At 39.3% G+C, this 20,440-nt stretch overlaps 2 protein-coding genes across 2 annotated transcripts in view; one reads left to right on the top strand and one right to left on the bottom strand.

Moving 5' to 3' along the window:
* LOC137642581 (uncharacterized) overlaps positions 1 to 6,150 on the top strand; it is a 6,195-nt gene extending 45 nt beyond the window's left edge. Inside the window, exons 1-2 of the mRNA XM_068375264.1 lie at positions 1 to 2,484; positions 3,130 to 6,150. The exon at positions 1 to 2,484 is cut by the window's left edge and continues 45 nt beyond it. Coding sequence (XP_068231365.1) covers positions 1,055 to 2,158 — 1,104 coding nt within the window. The 5' untranslated portion in view covers positions 1 to 1,054 and the 3' untranslated portion in view covers positions 2,159 to 2,484; positions 3,130 to 6,150. The remainder of the gene's footprint in view (positions 2,485 to 3,129) is intronic.
* A 4,537-nt stretch (positions 6,151 to 10,687) lies between these two features.
* The window catches only part of LOC137643106 (probable serine/threonine-protein kinase clkA), a gene marked incomplete at its 5' end in the record, with an annotated part of 41,944 nt that continues 32,191 nt past the window's right edge, over positions 10,688 to 20,440 (bottom strand). Inside the window, 3 exons of the mRNA XM_068375952.1 lie at positions 10,688 to 10,950; positions 12,051 to 12,124; positions 12,281 to 12,319. Coding sequence (XP_068232053.1) covers positions 10,688 to 10,950; positions 12,051 to 12,124; positions 12,281 to 12,319 — 376 coding nt within the window. The remainder of the gene's footprint in view (positions 10,951 to 12,050; positions 12,125 to 12,280; positions 12,320 to 20,440) is intronic.

Below are 20,440 nucleotides of genomic sequence, written 5' to 3' on the forward strand. Positions count from 1 at the left end.
TAAGCAACAAGGCCTAATTGGTATTTGAAGGAGGTAACACTGGCGACCTTGCCTGTACAAGTAAAAACATTCCGTAGAACTGGTTAATAGTGGTTTCCCAGTTCGGCATCAGAGTAAATAAGAAAAGGATTTGAGACGTAAACAAAAGGGTACTTCTACACTTATTCTTTGCTTTTCTTTTCTTCATATTTTTACGACGAGAGACAGTGTCGGACAAAGGTGAAGATCCGGTAGGAGCGGTGGGTTTTGAGGTAGCAGAATTTTTAGATAATTTTGATTGGGAAGAAGAAATAGGGGATTTAAGGAAGGTTGAGTTGCAGGAAATTGCAAAATTCATAAATATCTCTGTAGCACCAGGAACAAAGAAATGAACTCTGTTAGTACAGTTAGTGACGGCCATTAAGAAATGGAAAAAAGAAACAACAAGTAGTGTTGATAGGACTGAATATATTTCGGTACAGGATAGGTTAGAATTGGAAAGATTGCAAATAGAGAAAATGAAACTACAGATAGCCACGAGGGAAGAGGAAAGAATTCATGAAAAAGTAATGTTACAAGCAAAATTTAAGCAGGAACAACTAAGAATAGAGCGGGAAAGAGAACAGGAACAACTGAGAATGGAACGGGAAAGAGAACAGGAACAATTAAGATTAGAAAGGGAAAGAGAACAGGAAAAGCATGAATTAAAAGTACTCCACCTAAGGCAAGTTCCTGCTGAAAGCAAATTTAATATAGGGAATATTAAAAGTACTCCACCTAAGGCAAGTTCCTGCTGAAAGCAAATTTAATATAGGGAATGCTATTAAATTAATGCCTGTCTTTAAGGAAACAGAAGCCTTAGAGTTTTTCACTGTGTTCGAAAAACTAGCAAATAGGCTAGAATGGCCAGAAAACATGTGGACTACACTGGCACAATGTAGGCTAATGGGTAAAGCACAGAAAATATGTGCTGCCCTGAACGAAGAAATGAGTGCTGACTATTCCCAAGTGAAAAAATTTGATTTTAAAAGCGTACGAGCTGGTACATGAAGCCTACCGTCAGAAATTTCGTAATATGAAGAAGGGATGGGAGGAAACTTTCGTGGAATTTGCACGGAGGAAAAGAGTGGCTTTTCAGGAATGGTTGAAAGCCAAAGGTGTGGAAGATTTTGATGCTTTAAAAGAATTTATACTCATTGAAGAATTTAAAAATAATATTAGTTTTGATCTGAAAACTCACTTAGAGGATCTCAAGTTGGATCTTTTGGATACTTTGGCTGTAGCAGCTGATGAGTTTTTCCTTTCCCACAAGGGGAACTATCGGTTCAGTGATAAGGCAAAGTGGGGCACAAAAAGGAATCCAAGTGGAAAAGGTGCAAGTCAGTCACCTGGAAAGAGGACAAAGGAATCACCGGATAGAGGTGAGAAGCCAGGGTCACCAAAGAAAGGTGGAAAACTGGTGTGCTGGCATTGTGGGCAACCAGGTCACATAAAAGAGAAGTGCCAGTTCTGGTTGGATAAAGCAAAGCCAGTGGGTCTGTTGGGTTGGGATTCGACTGCAACAGATGAGTGTTTCAAAAAGTATGTCTCTGAAGGTGTAGTGAGCATCAAAGGCCAGAATAGGTCAGAGAGACGGGTAAAGCTTTTAAGGGACACGGGAGCGGCGCAATCCATAATTTTGCGTTCGGTATTGCCGGAAGGACTGAGCCAGGGACAGGAGAAATTTGTGTTACTAGGGGGATTCCCGAGAACAGTAACGGCATGCCCCTTGGTAGAGTTAGTGTTAAACTCTAAATGGGTAAAAGGACCCATGAGTCTGGCAATAGTGGATGAATTACCCATAAAAGGGGTGGACGTGATAGTGGCCAATGACTGTGAGATGCGGACTTCAGGTAATTGTCCTCTGGTGCAAGGTAAGTCGGTAAAGACTGAAAAGCCTGTTTTCGTGGTCACGCGTTCGGGAGCCCAAGGCAAGTCCAGGGAGATGGACTTTATGGGGCTCGATAAGTTATTTGAGAAAAATGGTTCTGAGGTAAGTGTAACTGGAAATCCCATGTTGTCTTCCGTGAAGGACGGAATGGTAAATGGGCAATTGATACATTTGCAGCGACTCAGAAGGCGGAGTTTGAAAAGGAGAGGAGTAAGCAAGTCAGTCAGGATAATAGTCGTCCTCATTTAGAATGGAAGGACGGAGTGTTGAAAAGGATAAGTCGAGCAAAGCGAGCACCTGCAGATACATGGGAGGTGAGAGAACAGATTGTGGTACCAATGAACTACAGACTTAAGTTATTAGAGCTACCTCATGATAACCTTCTGTCTGGTCATCTAGGTATAAATAAAACTTTTAAAAAACTTTCAGATTTGTTTTTCTGGCCTTCTCTTAGAAGAGACGTCAAGAAGTTCGTGAAGACCTGCAAAGTCTGCCAGACAACGGGGAAGCCGAACCAGAAAATCCCGAAAGCACCACTGCAGCCAATTCCAGCTATTGGAGAACCCTTTGAAGAGGTAATAATAGATATAGTTGGCCCTTTGCCAAGGACCAGCAGTGGAAATCAATATATTTTGACACTGATGGCTAGGACCACACGGTATCCTGAGGCAATTCCTTTAAGGAGTATACATGCTGGGAGGGTTCTCAAATCTTTGCTGGGGTTCTTTTCGAAATTTGGTTTACCCAGGGTAATTAAGTCTGATTGTGGGAGTAATTTTAAAAGTAAAGTATTTAAGCAGGGTTTGGAAGAATTAGGCATAAAGCATGTAACTTCCTCGCCTTATCACCCACAGAGCCAAGGACAACTGGAAAGATTTCACCAAACATTGAAATCAATGCTTAGTAAGTATGTGCAGCAGGAACCCAAGAATTGGGACCAGGTAATTCCTTATTTATTATTTGCTTTCAGATCTATTCCTAGTCATGTAATGGGGTTTTCTCCATTTGAACTAACTTTTGGTCATAAAGTAAGGGGACCTTTAGAAGTAGTGAAGGATCACTGGGAGGGAGTAAAACCTCTGGTAAATTTGCTGGACTTTTTAAGGGATTCAAGGGAAAAGTTGATCAATTCTTGGGCTTTTGCTTTAAAAACTTTGGAGGTGAGTCAAAGAAAAATGAAAGAGCGTTATGCTATGAAAACCAAATTACGAAATTTTCAGGTTGGCGAAGAGGTGTTGGTGTTGCTTCCAATTCCAGGCAATCCATTTAAAGCCAAATTCTCGGGGCCCTGGAAGATCTTAAAGAAGGTGAATGACCTAAACTATGTTGTTGAAACCCCTGACAGGAGGAAGAAGACTCAAGTATGCCATGTTAATATGCTAAAAGCCTACCAGGGCAGGGAAACCATCCGACCAGTTCTGTCTTTAGCCAAGGTGGAGGAGAAAGAAGAATTTGGGGAAACTTCCAATTTGAGTTTGCTGGGAAATTCCGTAGCTTTGGGAAATCTACCCGGGATGTTGGATCTTTTAAGTGCCACCCAATCCAAGGAGGTAATGAACTTGATAACAAAGTTCGCAGTTTTATTTCAGGACGTTCCAGGACTAACCAGTCTACTTATGCATGATGTAGAGGTGGGAGATGCTCGTCCCATTAAACAGCATCCATATAGAGTGAATCCATCCAAAAGGGATATCATTAAGCAAGAGGTAGAGTACATGCTACGTCATGGTCTAATTCAAAGGAGTTTCAGCCCGTGGAGTTCTCCAGTAGTGCTGGTCAAAAAGTAAGTGGGAGGACAAAGAATGTGCTTAGACTATCGTAGGGTAAATGCAGTTACTGAGTCTGATTGTTTTCCTCTGCCCAGGGTGGAAGACTGTATAAATGATGTTTCGCGCTGCCAAGTACATAAGTAAGTTTGATCTTTTAAAGGGTTATTGGCAAGTTCCATTAACGGAAAGGGCTAAAGAAATATCAGCTTTTGTTACGTCGGAAGGTTTATATTCATGTAATGTCGTGCCTTTTGGTATGAAAAATGCCTCTACCACTTTTCAGAGGTTGATGAATCAGGTGATTGATAAGTTAAAGGGGGTAGTGGTCTCCATAGATGACCTTGTAGTTTACAGTAATAGTTGGGAGTCTCATTTGAAAAACATGGAATGTTTGTTCAAGAGGCTGCGTGCAGCTGGTCTGGTGATTAATTTAAAAAAGTGTGATTTTGCAAAAGCCAAAATAATCTATTTAGGTCATGAGGGACATGGCAAAATTCTCCCAAAATCAGTAAATATTCAGTTAATCCTCGATTTTCAGGTACCAGAGAATCGAAGAGGTATTCGCCGATTTTGGGGGATGGTGGGTTTTTATAGGCGGTTTGTATTGAACTTTGCAGATGTGGCTAATCCACTGACCAACTTGCTTAAGAAAGGTCAGCGTTTCTGCTGGACTGCAGAATGTCAGGATGCTTTTGATAAGTTGAAGTCAACCATGATTAACACTCCAATACTTAAAACTCCGAATTTTAAGGAACCTTTTTGCTTGGCTGTGGATGCTAGCGACGTGGGTGTTGGAGCGGTGTTATCACAAGGTTGTGATGGTGAAGAGTATCCGGTGGCGTATTTTTCAAAGAAACTGTCTCCAGCTCAGCAAAAATATTCAACAGTTGAAAAGGAGACTTTAGGACTCATTTTATCCTTGGAGCACTTTGAGGTTTACCTAAGTGGTAGCACAGGACCTATTGTGGTAAGAACAGATCATAATCCACTGGTCTTCTTGAATTTCTTTAAAAAAAATAATAACAGTCTCCTTAGGTGGAGCCTACGTCTCCAGGAGTGGGATCTACTAATTCAGCATATCGCTGGAAGAGAGAATATCATCCCTGATGCCCTGTCAAGATAACAGGCTCTCTGTTACAGGTCTTTTATTGTTTTTGTAATTTACAGTAAGGAGAAAAGGCCTTTTGTTAATACAAAAACGGGAGTTATTTGTATGTTTATTAAATGTTATTTCTTTGTTTTAATGCATTGTTTTTTTTTTTCTTCTCAGGATTCGGGTTTATGATCTTGTAAACCTTCTGTGTTTAAATATAAAGAAGCTATAAAGGTGAAAGCGCCGAGGAAAGGTTTTGTACCAAGGAAAGACTTTGGACAGAATCTTGTGTAAGCATGGGTACAGCTCTAGATTGGGCTGCACCCCTGTGGGTTTTCAGCATGTGCCAGGGAGATGGACTCCTGGTAACAAATAACAAACCATCCCCTGGCTGATGTTTATGTTTAGGTTAAGTTAGGTTTAGCATTTGGGTACCTTTATCTTAGGGTATTTTTGTCAATTTGGTGCTGGGAAAATTTCTTTTTGATAATTTTTGATAAGTATGTTAAGGTTTAGATAGTTGGTTAGGAAAGGAAGGGAGAAGATGGGGTCCGGGAATGACTGATGACATTTGTTTAATCTTCTTCCTTTGCAGGACTTACAATTTTTTTGATTATCTCTAAACTCTATTGAACCTAGTTTTTGAGAGCTTTGCTTTGTGCCCCCTGTCAAGTTGTTTGATTGCTTCACTATTTTTATGTAAATTTTTTCTTGCGTTAAAATTTCTTGGTAGGGTGGGGCTGTAACGTAATTCTAGCTTTTGAATAATAATTGTAACATATTGCTCTCATCTTTTCAAAATTAAAGGTTGCTTTTCTTTAGTGTGCACCAGCCTGCCATCTGTGGGCTGGTAAAGAAGGTATTTAGGTTCAGTTGTTAATTCCTGCCCCTTTTCTGTTTTCCATGTTATGTTAATGGTGAGTTGGACTTCCACGTGACTGGAATGAGAGTCAAGGTGGAGGGTAAATAATTTTGATTAAGGAGGAGTCCATTTATTGTGCTAAGGAACGCTAGTGCTCATCAGCGGTCTGATAACCATAATCCAGGATCAATATTTCAGCAGCAGCAGCAGCAGTTGGTGCTAACTTGGACGACCATAGTTCGCTAGCGTTTGGCCCGGGGAGGCCTGAAAAACAGATATGGTTTGGTGCCACTGCTTATCCCTTAGTGAAGGGGGTTGTGTTGTGCTGGGAGTTATGTATCCCTTGGTTAAGGAGGACGGTTTTGTGCTGATGAGCAACTCCAAGGATCGGCAATAGATTGATAGCGTTCTGGACCCTGTGAGGTCTCGTGACAGGTACTGTTAAGGCTTGTTAGAGCATTCCTTGTGCCATTTTATGTATCAAGTCGACTCTAAAATTATTACTTCATAAGTACCATCGGAGGACGAAATTTCGTTAATATAATGTGTTTATATATATATATATATATATATATATATATATATATATATATATATATATATATATATATATATATATATATGTGTGTGTGTGTGTGTGTATTTCTCGGTCACGAAAGGTGTTTAGGTAGGTAGGGAATATATGTACTTAACTAGACTCTAAACTTTCTTATTACTTTTTCTATATTGACAAGTTCTTGTGAGATGACGAAAGTGGGCAATAGTATATGAATCTTTTGTGCATCTATACCTCTTACTAGTACTCTTCTCTCTTCCAAATGTTTTCAGTGTGGTATGTTTTCCGTCTGTGTCCTGAAAGTTCTCTTTATTATTTATATAACTGAGTAAATGAAATTAGAGTGTTTTCTAAGTAATTTTCAATTTTGTTTACATGAGCAGCTTTGCCGAGTGTTTGTTTAAATATATTGTATTATAAATTATCATTGACGTCTCCAAGATTCTTTTTACCCTCTTTTGTTTACGATTGTTCTTGATTATTTTCTTGTTTACCAATCTGATGTTTTGGGTGTACTTCGGTAACCTGATAAAAATAAAGCCGTAAGGCAGTTTACTTGCGGCCACCTTAAATTAAGCAACAAGGCTTAATTGGTATTTGAAGGTCGGCCCGCCGGTAACAATATGTATAAATATGTATATGTATATATATTTATAAATATATACATATATATATATATATATATATGTGTGTGTATATATATATACATATATATATATGTGTATATATATACATATATATATATGTGTATATATATATACATATATATATGTGTATATATATATACATATATATGTGTATATATATACATATATATATGTGTATATATATATATATACATATATATATGTGTGTATATATGTGTGTATATATATATGTGTATATATATATATATATATATATATATATATATATATATATACATATATATATATTTATTTATTTATATTTATTCATATTTATATATATATATATATATATATATATATATATATATATATATATATATGTATATATATGTATATATATATAGATATATATTTATATATATATATATATATATATATATATATATATATATATATATATATATATATATATATATATATATATATACATATTTATTTATATATATATATATGTGTGTTGTCATGGCTGGCTTTCACCACCACACAAAACCCTACACTTATCAAATAGTATTCACCATCATACAGTACTAAGTTCACTAAAGGTGGTATAGTATCCAAACATCAATACGTGCAAAGTCAACTCAAGGGGAAAATGAAAATACCACAAAAAACTCCTTAATTTCAATACATATTATTTAGACGGAAATAACTCCTGAACCACAATAATACAATAATAAATGATACACACTCAATCTTAACTCCCTACAAAAGAAAACAATTACACAATTAAAGAAAGGTCATCAACACATGCATAATAATGGAGAGAGGGTCCAGAAAGGAGAAGGCCAACGAAAAGTAAGAACATCCTAACAAATACAAACTAAATATCCCTAGCAAATTGACGATGGCTGGATAGATTGAAAGGCTTTCCCAAGCTCCACAAATGACATCAGCTGGCTGATTATCACAGGTCGTGATCACAATAATTAAATACAGGTATAAATATTATTACCATGGGACAGAGAGGTCCCCTTGGCTTTTACTGAACCAAGGGCAGTACACAAAATGCAGGATGATAAGTCTTTGCTTCAGAGAAAGGATATCCAAAAAGCTAAACAGCTTCACAATGTAGCTCTGCAAAGGTGAGGAATAAATATAGTTCCAACAGCAAATGTCGTGCCATTCAATGTTGGAGGCTCAAAAACACGCTAAGGAACCCTCCTCCAAAAAGCCCCTCCATACCTCCGTTCACGCAGGAGCGCAGCCACGTAACCCACACCACTTGAAAATATAAAACGGCCGTTAGTCCATTACAAACACTAACATAACCACCAGTGAAAAGACAAACTATTAAAGAAAGTAAAAAATACGTCTATACTTAACCTTATAACATTACGTCTATATTTAACCTTATACATATATAAAAATTTAAATAAATTAGAAATATATAACAACTATTTTAAACCTCACCCAACCAAAAAAAAAATCCAAAATAAATTTTTTTTTTCTTATAAAGTGATTTAAATTACAACATACAGGTTATCACATATTGAAATATTAAACCAACACTCAAAAATAATTAATAAACAAACTGAAAAAACATGACAAACAAAAGGAAAGAGGGTGGAAAGTACCAATGTTTGCAGCTTACAAGGATAGTAATATATAACCAATACTAAAAACATCTTAATCACAAGTAAATTTTCCAAAACCAGAGAGCCAAAACATCATCGTTCGATAAATAGGTACCTAACCTAAAAATTTTACATCACTCATACCGTTAATAAACTTGATAAAGTCATTGCACTTACAACTGGATTCTGTATATATAGTCCAAAGGCTATAACCTTTTCCACACTCAATACACTGTTCATTTTCAGGGATACACATCACTCACTATCAATAAATGTTGATCACAAAAACCACTGTCTATTTCAGTGTTATAAATCACACTCATCACCATAGTGTCCAATACATACACACACACCGAACGACACAGAGAAGACCACCACAAGACTCCCCTGCGCAAAATAACAAACAAAATCAATGAAGCGTAATTATTAGCCTGAAAATACAGAATAACCAGATTAGTGCCTATCTCCTTTACTTATTATAAACCTTGTCGTACCTGACACCTCGAAATCTTAGACCACCTAATTAATCAACCATTAACAAGTACCAGTGATCACCCTCACCTTTTAACCTTAAAGATCCCATATACTATACCCAAAACATTATAGTCTTCTCTAAAGAAACCAAGATTAATAAATCTTAAATATACATTTGCTTCTACTCACTACATGCCCACTTCAACATCACACACATCATAACTAGAACGATACAGATACTACCTTTAATAACTGCATAGCCCTCTGTCAATAATCTAATATTCAACTCTGCCATTTTATCTTTGAAATGCCTACTCATGAAATTAGATCCACAATCTAATTGAATTACTTTAGGCATCCCAAACCTGGTAAAAAAGTAAATTAGTACGTCAACAATTTTAATGCTTTTTATGGTACATAGTGGTATTGCCTCGGGATATCGAGACATCCTATCCATTATTGTCAAAATATACTTATTATCACTACGCGTCTTCGGTAATGGTCCAACCACATCAATAATGACTTCCTTAAAAGGTTCGGAAACTACGGGAATAGGACAGAGGCGATTTTGGAATCCGCTGATTGGGTTTACCGACGCTCCAACACACATCACAACTATTGTCAAACTTCTTTACATCTGCCTTCAACTTCGGCCAATAACAATTCCCTAACAATCTGCAAGAAGTTTTATGAATTCCAAAATGGCCGGCCAAACCACTTTCGTGCGCCAATGACATTAACTAATTCCTGTAACCAAAGGGAACCATTATCTGTTTCACAATTTAATGATCAACATTATCCACCCCCAAAGGCCTAATCAACCTATAAAAAATATTATTAATTATCTTAATTTTGGGACCAGTCATATCAGACACCTCCCTGACTCGATAGGGAGTTCCCGAAACTCCTTTTTCTGGGCCTTGATTAGCTCTTCAGTAGTCCAATTTAACTTGTCCGTTAACATTCCAAGATCTACAGCTAGGCTATCACTATGATCTAAACTACTAAAATCTACATAAATTGTTGACTCTGCAGTGTCAACAATTCTAGCACTAGAACGAGTAACTGCTGCTACTTCACTATCAGTGTTTATCAATATGGGACAAGTATTATTCTTCATAGCCACATCATTCCCTATCACAACATCAACCTCCTTAACCGGGAATTTATCTACTATGGCCAATTTCAAATTCCCTGCAGAGGAAGGGCAGATTAAATTAAAATTTTCAATAGCATACAACTTTACAGTATCAGGAAAACCAGCCAATAACACAAATTCCCCACTTTTCGGTACAAAATTACAAGGTAATGCCTCCCTTAGGATCAAAGACTGCGCTGCACAGGTATCACCCAAAATACGCACTCGTCTTTTCTCGGTCGAATTGGCGAAGGAGACACTACCGAAGGACAAATATCTGTCAAAACAACCAGGTAGTCATTGGTCAGCGGACCCTGGCGGGATATTTTCTCCTTCTCTCTTTTCAACACCCATCACTGGCCTACTATTGGTACCTTGCTCTCTTTTAAACGCATAACACATACTCTTTGCGTACCCCTTCTTATTGCAAAAGAAGCACGTTAATGTCCTAAATTTCTCTGGATTGTATACATTTCATGATCAACATTATCCACCCCCATAGGCCTACTTAACCTATATAAAATATTATTAATTATCTTAAATTTGGGACCAGTCATATCAGACACCTCCCCTGACTCGATAGGGAGTTCCCTAAAATCCTTTTTCTAGGCCTTGATTAGCTCTTAAGTAGTCCAATTTAACTTGTCCGTTAACATTCCAAGATCTACAGCAAGGCTATCACTACGATCTAAACTACTTAAATCTACATCAATTGTTGACTCTGCAGCGTCAACAGTTCTAGCACTAGAACTAGTAACTGCTGCTTCTTCACTATCAGTGTTTATTAATATGGGACAAGTATTATTCTTCATAGCCACATCATTCCCTATCACAACATCAACCTCCTTAACCGGAAATTTATCTACTATGGCCAATTTCAAATTCCCTGCAAAGGAAGGACAGATTAAATTAAAATTTTCTATAGCATACAACTTTACAGTATCAGGAAAACCAGCCAATAACACAAATTCCATACTTTTCGGTACAAAATTACAAGGTAATGCCTTCCTTAGGATCAAAGACTGCGCTCCACCAGTATCATCCAAAATACGCACTCGTCTTTTCTCGGTCGAATTGGCGAAGGAGACACTACAGAAGGACGAATATCTGTCAAAACAACCAGGTAGTCATTGGTCAGCGGACCCTGGCGGGATATTTTCTCCCTCTCTCTTTTCCACACCCATCACTGGACTACTATTGTTACCTTGCGCTCTTTTAAACGCATAACACATACTCCTTACGTGCCCCTTCTTATTGCAAAAGAAGCACGTTAATGTCCTCAATTTCTTTGGATTATATATATTTGTCCTACTGCCTCTGTTAGGAGAAAAATTATCATTAGCATACCCTGATTATTATTACTTCCCTGATTATTTCTACTAAACACCGAGGAAGTGAATATACACTGCCTGAAAAATTACCCCAAGAATTAACTTTGCACAAACACTGGTGAATACTCAAGAACGAAATATCCTGTCACGGTCGCCACTTGTGATTGCTAGCTTTGACCACCACACAAAACACTACACTTATCAAATAGTATTCACTATCATACAGAACTAAGTCCACTAAAGGTGGAATAGTATCCAAACATCAATACGAGTGCAAAGTCAACTCAAGGGGACAAAGAAAATACCACAAAAATCTGCTTAATTTTAATACATAATATTTAGACAGAAATAACACATGAACCACAATAATACAATAATAAATCATAAACACTCAATCTTAACTCCCTGCAAAAGAAAACAATTACACAATTAAAGAAAGGTCATCAACACATGCATACTGAATGGAGAGAGGTACAGAAAGGAGAAGGCCAACAAAAAGTAAGAACATCCTAACAAATACAAACTAAATATCCCTAGCAAACTGATGATGGCTAGTTTGATTAAAAGGCTTTCCCAAGCTCCACTAATGACATCAGCTGGCTAATTATCTCAGGTCGTGATCACGATAATTAAATACAGGTATGAATATTATTACCATGGGACAGAGAGGTCCCCTTGGCTTTTACTGAACCAAGGGCAGTACACAAAATGCAGGATGATAAGTCCTTGCTGCAGAGAAAGGATATCCAAAAAGCTAAACAGCTTCACAATGTAGCTCTGCAAAGGTGAGGAATAAATATAGTTCCAACAGCAAATGTCGTGCCATTCAATGTTGGAGGCTCAGAAACACACTAAGGAACCCTCCTCCAAAAAGAACCTCCATACCTCCGATCACGCAGGAGCGCAGCCACGTAACCCACACCACTTGAAAATATAAAACAGCCGTTAGTCCATTATAAACACTAACATAACCACCAGTGAAAAGACAAACTATTAAAGAAAGAAAACAATACGTCTATACTTAACCTTATAACAATACGTCTATATTTAACCTTATACATATATAAAAACTTAGATAATTTAGAAATATATAACAACTATGTTTCACCTCCCCACCCAACCAAAAAAAAAATCCCAAAATAATTTTTTTTTCTTATAAAGTGATTTAAATTACAACATACAGGTTATCACCTATTGAAATATTAAACCAACAGTCAAAAATAATTATTAAACAAACTGCAAAAACATGATAAACAAAAGGAAAGAGGGTGGCAAGTACCAATGTTTGCAGCTCACAAGGATAGCAATATATAACCAATAGTAAAAACATCATCAACCTAATATTAATCACAAGTAAATTTTCCAAAACCAGAAAGCCAAAACATCACCATTCGATAAATAAGTACCTAACCTAAAAATTTTACATCACTCATACCTTTAATAAACTTAATAAAAAGTCATTGCACTTACAACCGGATTCTGTATATATAGTCCAAAGCCTATAACCATTTCCACACTCAATACACTGTTCATTTTCAGGGATACACATCACTCACTATCAATAAATGTTGATCACAAAAACCACTGTCTATTTCAGTGTTATATATCACACTTATCACCATAGTGTCCAATACATAAACACACACCGAACGACACAGAGAAGACCACCACAAGACTCCCCTGCGCAAACAAACAAACAAAATCGATGAAGCGTAATTATTAGCCTGAAAATACAGAATAACCAGATTAGTGCCTATCTCCTTTTCTTGGTATAAACCTTATCGTACCTGACACCTCAAAGTCTTAGACCACCTAATTAATCAACCATTAGCAAGTACCAGTGATCACCCTCACCTTTTAACCTTAAAGATCCCATATACTATACCCAAATCATTATAGTCTTCTGTAAAAAAACCATGATCAATAAATCTTGAATTTACATTTGCTTCTACTCACTACATGCCCACTTCAACAGCACACACACCATAACTAGAACGATACAGATACTACCTTTAATAACTGCATAGCCCTCTGTCAATAATCTAATATTCAACTCTGCCATTTTATCTTTGAAATGCCTACTCATGAAATTAGATCCACAATCTAATTGAATTACTTTAGGCATCCCAAACCTGGTAAAAAAAGTCAATTAGTATGTCAACAATTTTAATGCTTTTTATGGTACGTAGTGGTATTGCCTCGGGATATCGAGACATCCTATCCATTATTGTCAAAATATACTCATTACCACTACGCGTCTTTAGTAATGGTCCAACCACATCAATAATGACTTCCTTAAAAGGTTCGGAAACTACGGGAATAGGACATAGAGGCGATTTTGGAATCCGCTGATTGGGTTTACCGACCCTCTGACACACATCACAACTAATGACAAACTTCTTTACATATGCCTTCAACTTCGGCCAATAATAATTCCCTAACAATTTGCAGGAAGTTTTATGAATTCCAAAATGGCCGGCCAAACCACTTTCGTGAGCCAATGACATTAACTCATTCTTGTAACCAATGGGAACCATTATCTGTCTCACAATTTCATGATCAACATTATCCACCCCCATAGGCCTCCTCAACCTATATAAAATATTATTAATTATCTTAAATTTGGGACCAGTCATATCAGACACCTCCCCTGACTCGATAGGGAGTTCCCGAAGCTCCTTTTTCTGGGCCTTGATTAGCTCTTCAGTAGTCCAATTTAAATTGTCCGTTAACATTCCAAGATCCACAGCTAGGCTATCACTACGATCTAAACTACTTAAATCTACATCAATTGTTGACTCTGCAGCGTCAACAATTCTAGCACTAGAACGAGTAACTGCTGCTACTTCCCTATCAGTGTTTATCAATATGGGACAAGTATTATTCTTCGTAGCCACATCATTCCCTATCACAACATCAACCTCCTTAACCGGGAATTTATTTACTATGGCCAATTTCAAATTCCCTGCAAAGGAAGGGCAGATTAAATTAAAATTTTCAATAGCATACGACTTTACAGTAGCAGGAAAACCAGCCAATAACATAAATTCCCCACTTTTCGGTATAAAATTACAAAGTAATGCCTCCCTTAGGATCAAAGACTGCGCTGCACCAGTATCACGCAAGATACGCACTCGTCTTTTCTCGGTCGAATTGGCAAAGGAGACACTACCGAAGGACAAATATCTGTCAAAACAACCAGGTGGTCATTGGTCAGCGGACCCTGGCAGGATATTTTCTCCCTCTCTCTTTCCCGCACCCATCAATGGTCTACTATTGGTACCTTGCGCTCTTTTAAACGCATAACACATACTCTTTACGTGCCCCTTCTTATTGCAAAAGTAGCACGTTAATGTCCCAAATTTCTCTGGATTGTATATATTTCATGATCAACATTATCCACCCCTATATGCCTACTCAACCTATATAAAAACGGATTTTGAGCGAAGCGAGAAATCTATTTTTGGGTGAGATGGCCATGACGTCCTAATGGAAGGTTCCTTTAGTAGCTTTTGAAGGGTATATATGACTACAGTGATATTCCCAGAGAATCAAACCAAAGGTTTCACAGAATTCTAACTTCTGGCGCGAGTACCTTTAAGATTACTCTCAAGGGTATCGTATATCATCAGGGGACGTATTCTTGACACGCCACATGGCAATCTGCACCCCTAATGGCCTTTACGCCTCTAGGCTCTAGGGGGAAAACGTGGTAGAATAGAAGGGTAACTGGAACAAAGATTACCCTGGTTCCCCTACTACAATCGTATCAAAACCTCGCCAACTCCCTCTGGCAGTCATTCCTTTTAGCATTGAGCAAGGTGCTACAGATACAGTAGATCAGGGGGGGGGAAACCGTGAAGATCTTTTCATAGAAAAGAAGGGTGTGTCCATTAGGACGTCATCGCCATCTCACCCAAAAATATATTTTTTGCTTCGCTCAAAATCCGTTTTTTGGGCTCAAGCCATGACGTCCTAATGGAAGCATACCAGAGAATTAATGTATCTGTGGTTTTGTGTTAGTGCCTTAACCTTGGGGCAATATTTCCACGGCCAAAAGGGCCAATTGAGACAAATGACGTTACCGTTATACGTCATCATCACTAAGCAAAACAATGTTAGTGCTTCCTGCTCCCTGCAGTGAAGAGTCATTTTTAGACATAGGAAAAGGGCCTCAAGGTAGCATATATTGTATGAACAAACATAAGTATATACTGAGAATACAACTGGTCTCAAGGATTGTATGTATTGCGGAACCGATATCAGTGTCCCAATCCAACGATTGTAAGCATACAATGATATGAGAAATACTTACATGAGTAAGTTAAGGAACTCTGGTATTTTAAAACATGCAATTGTTGGGTGAATTAGGACGCAACTGCATTTTAATAGACATTTATTCCAAATAAATGACTACATGCTAAATGAATGTAGCATGATAAGGAAATTATACGAGAGACATACACAGAAAATAATGTTCCCCTTTTTGAAAGGGGGAAATGATGAGTGCCACTCTCAAACTGAAGAAAAGCTCTTTTAACAAGACTTTTCTTTATAATTTCTGTACATGAAATAGTCTAACAACACTGTGTACTATGTACACACGGCACTAGTGGTATCCGTATAATTTCACACCTGAGATTCTGAACAGATTTAGTGTTACCTTGGCAACACTTATTCAAAGGGAGGTCACACGAAAATTGCTGACCTCTTCTCCTTTTAATTGATAGTCCCAATCAATTTACTGTTCATCGCAGAGCTAGACGAAAGGGTCTAAATAGCACCTGCCGCCACCAAATAATGCTTCAATCCATAGATTTGCTTAGTATAGTGTCTGTAAGAGGCATTGGACAACCTCCAATCAGTACGTGAACGAAGAGGCTGAAGTCCACACACTGAAAGGTTCAGTGATGAAACAACTTTCCTCGGATCTTTTATCTGCAGGAGTACTGTCAGGATCCGCTCCGCGAAAAAGGTAGGTGAGCTTCGCCCTCAGTTGTAGGAATAGTTTGATCCAAAGTTTTCTCCTGTAAAGAGCTGTTCCTCCTGAAGTCTGAAGTTCTATGAAGATAGACCTTAGACGCTCTAGCAGACCTAGAGAGACATCTTCCTTCAGAGGGCAGATTCTCCAGGAGCCCCACCTCTTAGTAGGTAGGACGTCTTTAATGAGAAAGGTTAGATCAGAAAGAGATGCAGATCTCTCACTTAATGTGGCCCTCAGGATAGGGCCACTATTACACTAACTCTAGTCCCAGAGGCTATAGCGAACCGAAAAAATAACCTTTTAGGTTAGATGGTTGAGGGAACAATCCTCATTGTTCACAGGTGAAGCATAATGTAGGACCTTGTCCAAAGACCATTAGATGGGCTTTAGTGGCGTTGCGGGCCTAAGCCTGCACATGTTATCGGGAATTTATTAAAGATTCCAATCGTTAGATCCATTTAAAGGGCATATAGAACAGGTCTGGTCGGGGCTGACTTGCACAGAGATAATGGTCCATGGATCCAAAGATCCATTAAGTGATATCTCTCGCAAATTCGGCCATACCCTTGGTGCTTACTCAAGGGTTTATATGGAGACAAGGCCGAAGAACTAGCGTTCTCATAGTATTCAAGGATACACTGCCTCCTTCCTCAAAGGCCAACGTGCAGTCGGCCGCCAGATCCTGAATATAGGGGTGGACAGAGAAGGACAGGCAGAAGATCATGAGATTGTTTTCGGGCCCTTTTGCTTTACAAAACAATTTACTTTCCCAAGAAGACTCGTATTGTCTTCTCGTTGACTAGACTTGTATTCTTCTAGGAATTCTATTTTGCCCTTAAGATCCCAGTCTTTTTCCTAACCATTAAGGGCAAGGAATTCGTAAAATGAAGGGATCAGGTGTACTGTGATAAATAGAAGGCAGAAAACTTCTGAACCTCCTGGATAATCCTAGGTGTATAACTAGGACTAGCTTCAGCCTCAGTTCCTTCATTACAGGGAACGGGATGTTCTTGGGCTTTCTGGGAGCCAATAGAGCCCCTCTTCCTTGGAAGGGTCTCAGCATGTAGAGGGCCTTCTGGAGGAAATTTTATTGGGCTAAATAGGAATTCTAAGTCCATCACTTCTAATGTGGAGACATGATATCTGTTACCTCCATTAGAGGGTCCTCGTATGGGACTAAATAACGAGATAGTATCTTGATAACGCTCATGATGAAGAGAACGATCTGCAGCTCAGGGACTTGTCCCATTCTGGGAGGGAATGGGTCTGCGTCCGTGTACCATTCAAACTCTATTGGGTGGAACCCGAGAAGAGCATCCGCTGTCACCTTACGGATCATATATAAACGAGCTGCTGATAGGCGCCATTCCCTTAAGGAAGGGATGGCTAGCATTCCCTAATGAAATGAGACGTCCCTTATCCTCGACAGTTTCGACGCCTCATTATCGCTTCGATGCTCCAGATCAACCTGAGGTGGTCCGATCTGTGTGGAGAGAGTTTATCCACCCGCTACAGGGCTAAAATGGCCTACCAGACCATGGCCTTTGGTCATTGTAGGGTAAGCGGAGAGGGAATGATCATCATTGGTCCTATTAGATCTCTTCAAGCGTTTGATGCGTATCTTCTCCAGCCTCTTAGCGCATCTTATAGTTGTGCACGTAGCACTGGGTCTGTCATCATCGTGAACTGGAGAGAGTTCGAAACTCCTCCCTGTTAGCGTTATGGAATCTGACTGATTACCATAGTCTCTTGACAGACCTTGCGATCTCCTTTTACATCCCCAGGGGAAAAGGGGGCGTTAGGGTGACTACAGGTTTCAATTATTTTTTAAAACATTGAAGCCCCAGAGCTGGAGAGAATCGAGATTCTATTATTTGCATCCTCAATGTTCCAGGGCCGGATCATCTCCATGGATGCTCATAGACAGTAATTTCGGGTGCTGCCCACCCCAGCCTGTCGTCCAGGGCCATCGTTGCCTGAACTCTTCCTAGGCTTGGTTTCGCTTGACTGTCTGCTAATTCCGTAAGGATCCTAGGACTGAAAGTAGTCCGACGAGAATCTCGTCCAGGATATACGTGGTTCCCGTGCCGGGAATCGAACACGGACCTTGCGGGTGAGAGCCGCGTATCCTGGCCACTAGACCACATGGGATTATCTTCCATAACTTGGATCCTAGGTAGGAGGGGAGGGGGTGACTGACTGGAAGTTGCTGATAGACATCTTCCAGGGCTGGCTAGATTGTCAACACCCCTTACTGAATAGGGTCCTTATGTTCAGAAGGATTATCATTCTGAACTTGCTGTTCTATTGGAACTTGTTGCGTGGCGCCAGTCCAGAATGACTCAGAGATTTCTTGAGTCTTTCATGTGAACACTAAACTGCCTTCATTGGAAATCGATGGACTCTACTTTCCTCACCGCTAGTATGCTCTAGAGCTTTAAGGTATACTCATCTAAGGGAATTTGAATATAGGAAGAGTTGAGGAAAGGATGGTGGAGGTATGTCCATTTCCATTCTAGTCTCATCTTGGTCAGGCCTTGGACTCCAGTGATCAAAGGTCCGGCGATCCAGGAGGAACTTCCCTCCTACCAGAAGCGTCTGTTTGCTTCGCTTGATCCGAAGGTGTATAAATCTGACTGTCTGTGGAACAACGGTCATTGTAACTGTGGGATGCAGTTTAACATCCTAGGGAGAACTAAGAAACCCTTCCGTTCTCCTTTCAGGCCATACCTGACTGTTTGCCTATATCAGCTTTTCAGTGTTTCACTGTAATAGAAGATTCCTTTCTATTGTATAAAGCTTAGGATAAGTACGCTGGAAAGAGGAGAGACACAGAAGTGTAAATCCTTCCAGCCAACTGCTGCGGTCTTCCTAATTATTGATTCTAGGGCATCCCCTTTCAAGAAGAGACCGATGGAGATTCTAGTCCATAAGGCTAGAGTAGCGCCCTACATCCGGGGAATTAATAATGAGAATCAAGAGGCTGATGAAGCATCAGCGTAAGGAAAAAGGGGGGGGTGGGGGGAAGTGGATCCCCCAAATCAGGTAGGTCTCAGCAAGGGGTTGTGCTTAGAAGCACAACGTACTGGAAAACCATTCTATTGTATGGTTATGTACCAAGGATTTCTGTCTGCGATATGGTCCTAAACTGCAGGTGTACAGGGTATTGTATACCCCTATACAACTGGCATGTTACCGTCAAGGCTAGTGCTTGGGGGTAAGTTAACTGGCTCAGTACTTCAGTACCGATATGGCTAGCAGGTCTTCGACATATCAGTGACTTGTCGGCTGTCAGCAGGTCGCTGACAGACGTCACACCATCCTAGCCAGTATTCAATGTGACTGGGTAGTGGTAAAAACTATACGCATAGTAAGCGGATCTCTGGACCAGAGGAGACTCCTCGGGCTGTCGGCAGACCGCTGGGAATCGGTGGGCTATCGATTGAAGGTATACCAACTCAGCTATTGACTGGGTGGTGACCAAGGGCACACACTGCCGGCTCTTGGCAGCGGAGTCAGATGTGACAGTGAAACAATGACTGCTGTTGTTGATTTCACTACAAGGTGTGGCTTGAATGTGGAGTCTCTGCCCGGTGTTTGTCAGTCGGGGGTTTGAGTCCCGCTCAGACTCACCAATGCCATTAGTGTCTGCAACCTCAACTTGAGAGGCAGGGTTGGGGGTTTAGACCTTAAAAACCTTTAAAAGGAGCAGTAAATCGGCATTTTTAGTAATGAGAAAGTTAATTTTTCGGTCCAATTCCCGTAGAGTTTTCGTATATACGGGTTCGCAGTTGAACCGCATTTTAGAGATAACTTTCGAAACGAAACCAACCACAGTTCGACAGCTCTAGACTGCCGTCCTGTAGATTGGGGATTTGGGAAATAATATTGCTGGGGGAACTTGCATATATTATGTCCGTGAAAATGCTCATCTTTATAACTGCAGAAGACTGCAATGCATCATCTGGTGTCCCTCCTGTAAGGAAGGGAGAACAGAAAGGAGTATTCAATTCATTATCGCATCGATAAGCAATTTGCAAAATTGTCTTTTGACAAAATAG

This window comes from Palaemon carinicauda, chromosome 6 (genome assembly GCF_036898095.1).
Source record: "Palaemon carinicauda isolate YSFRI2023 chromosome 6, ASM3689809v2, whole genome shotgun sequence".
Taxonomy (NCBI): domain Eukaryota; kingdom Metazoa; phylum Arthropoda; class Malacostraca; order Decapoda; family Palaemonidae; genus Palaemon; species Palaemon carinicauda.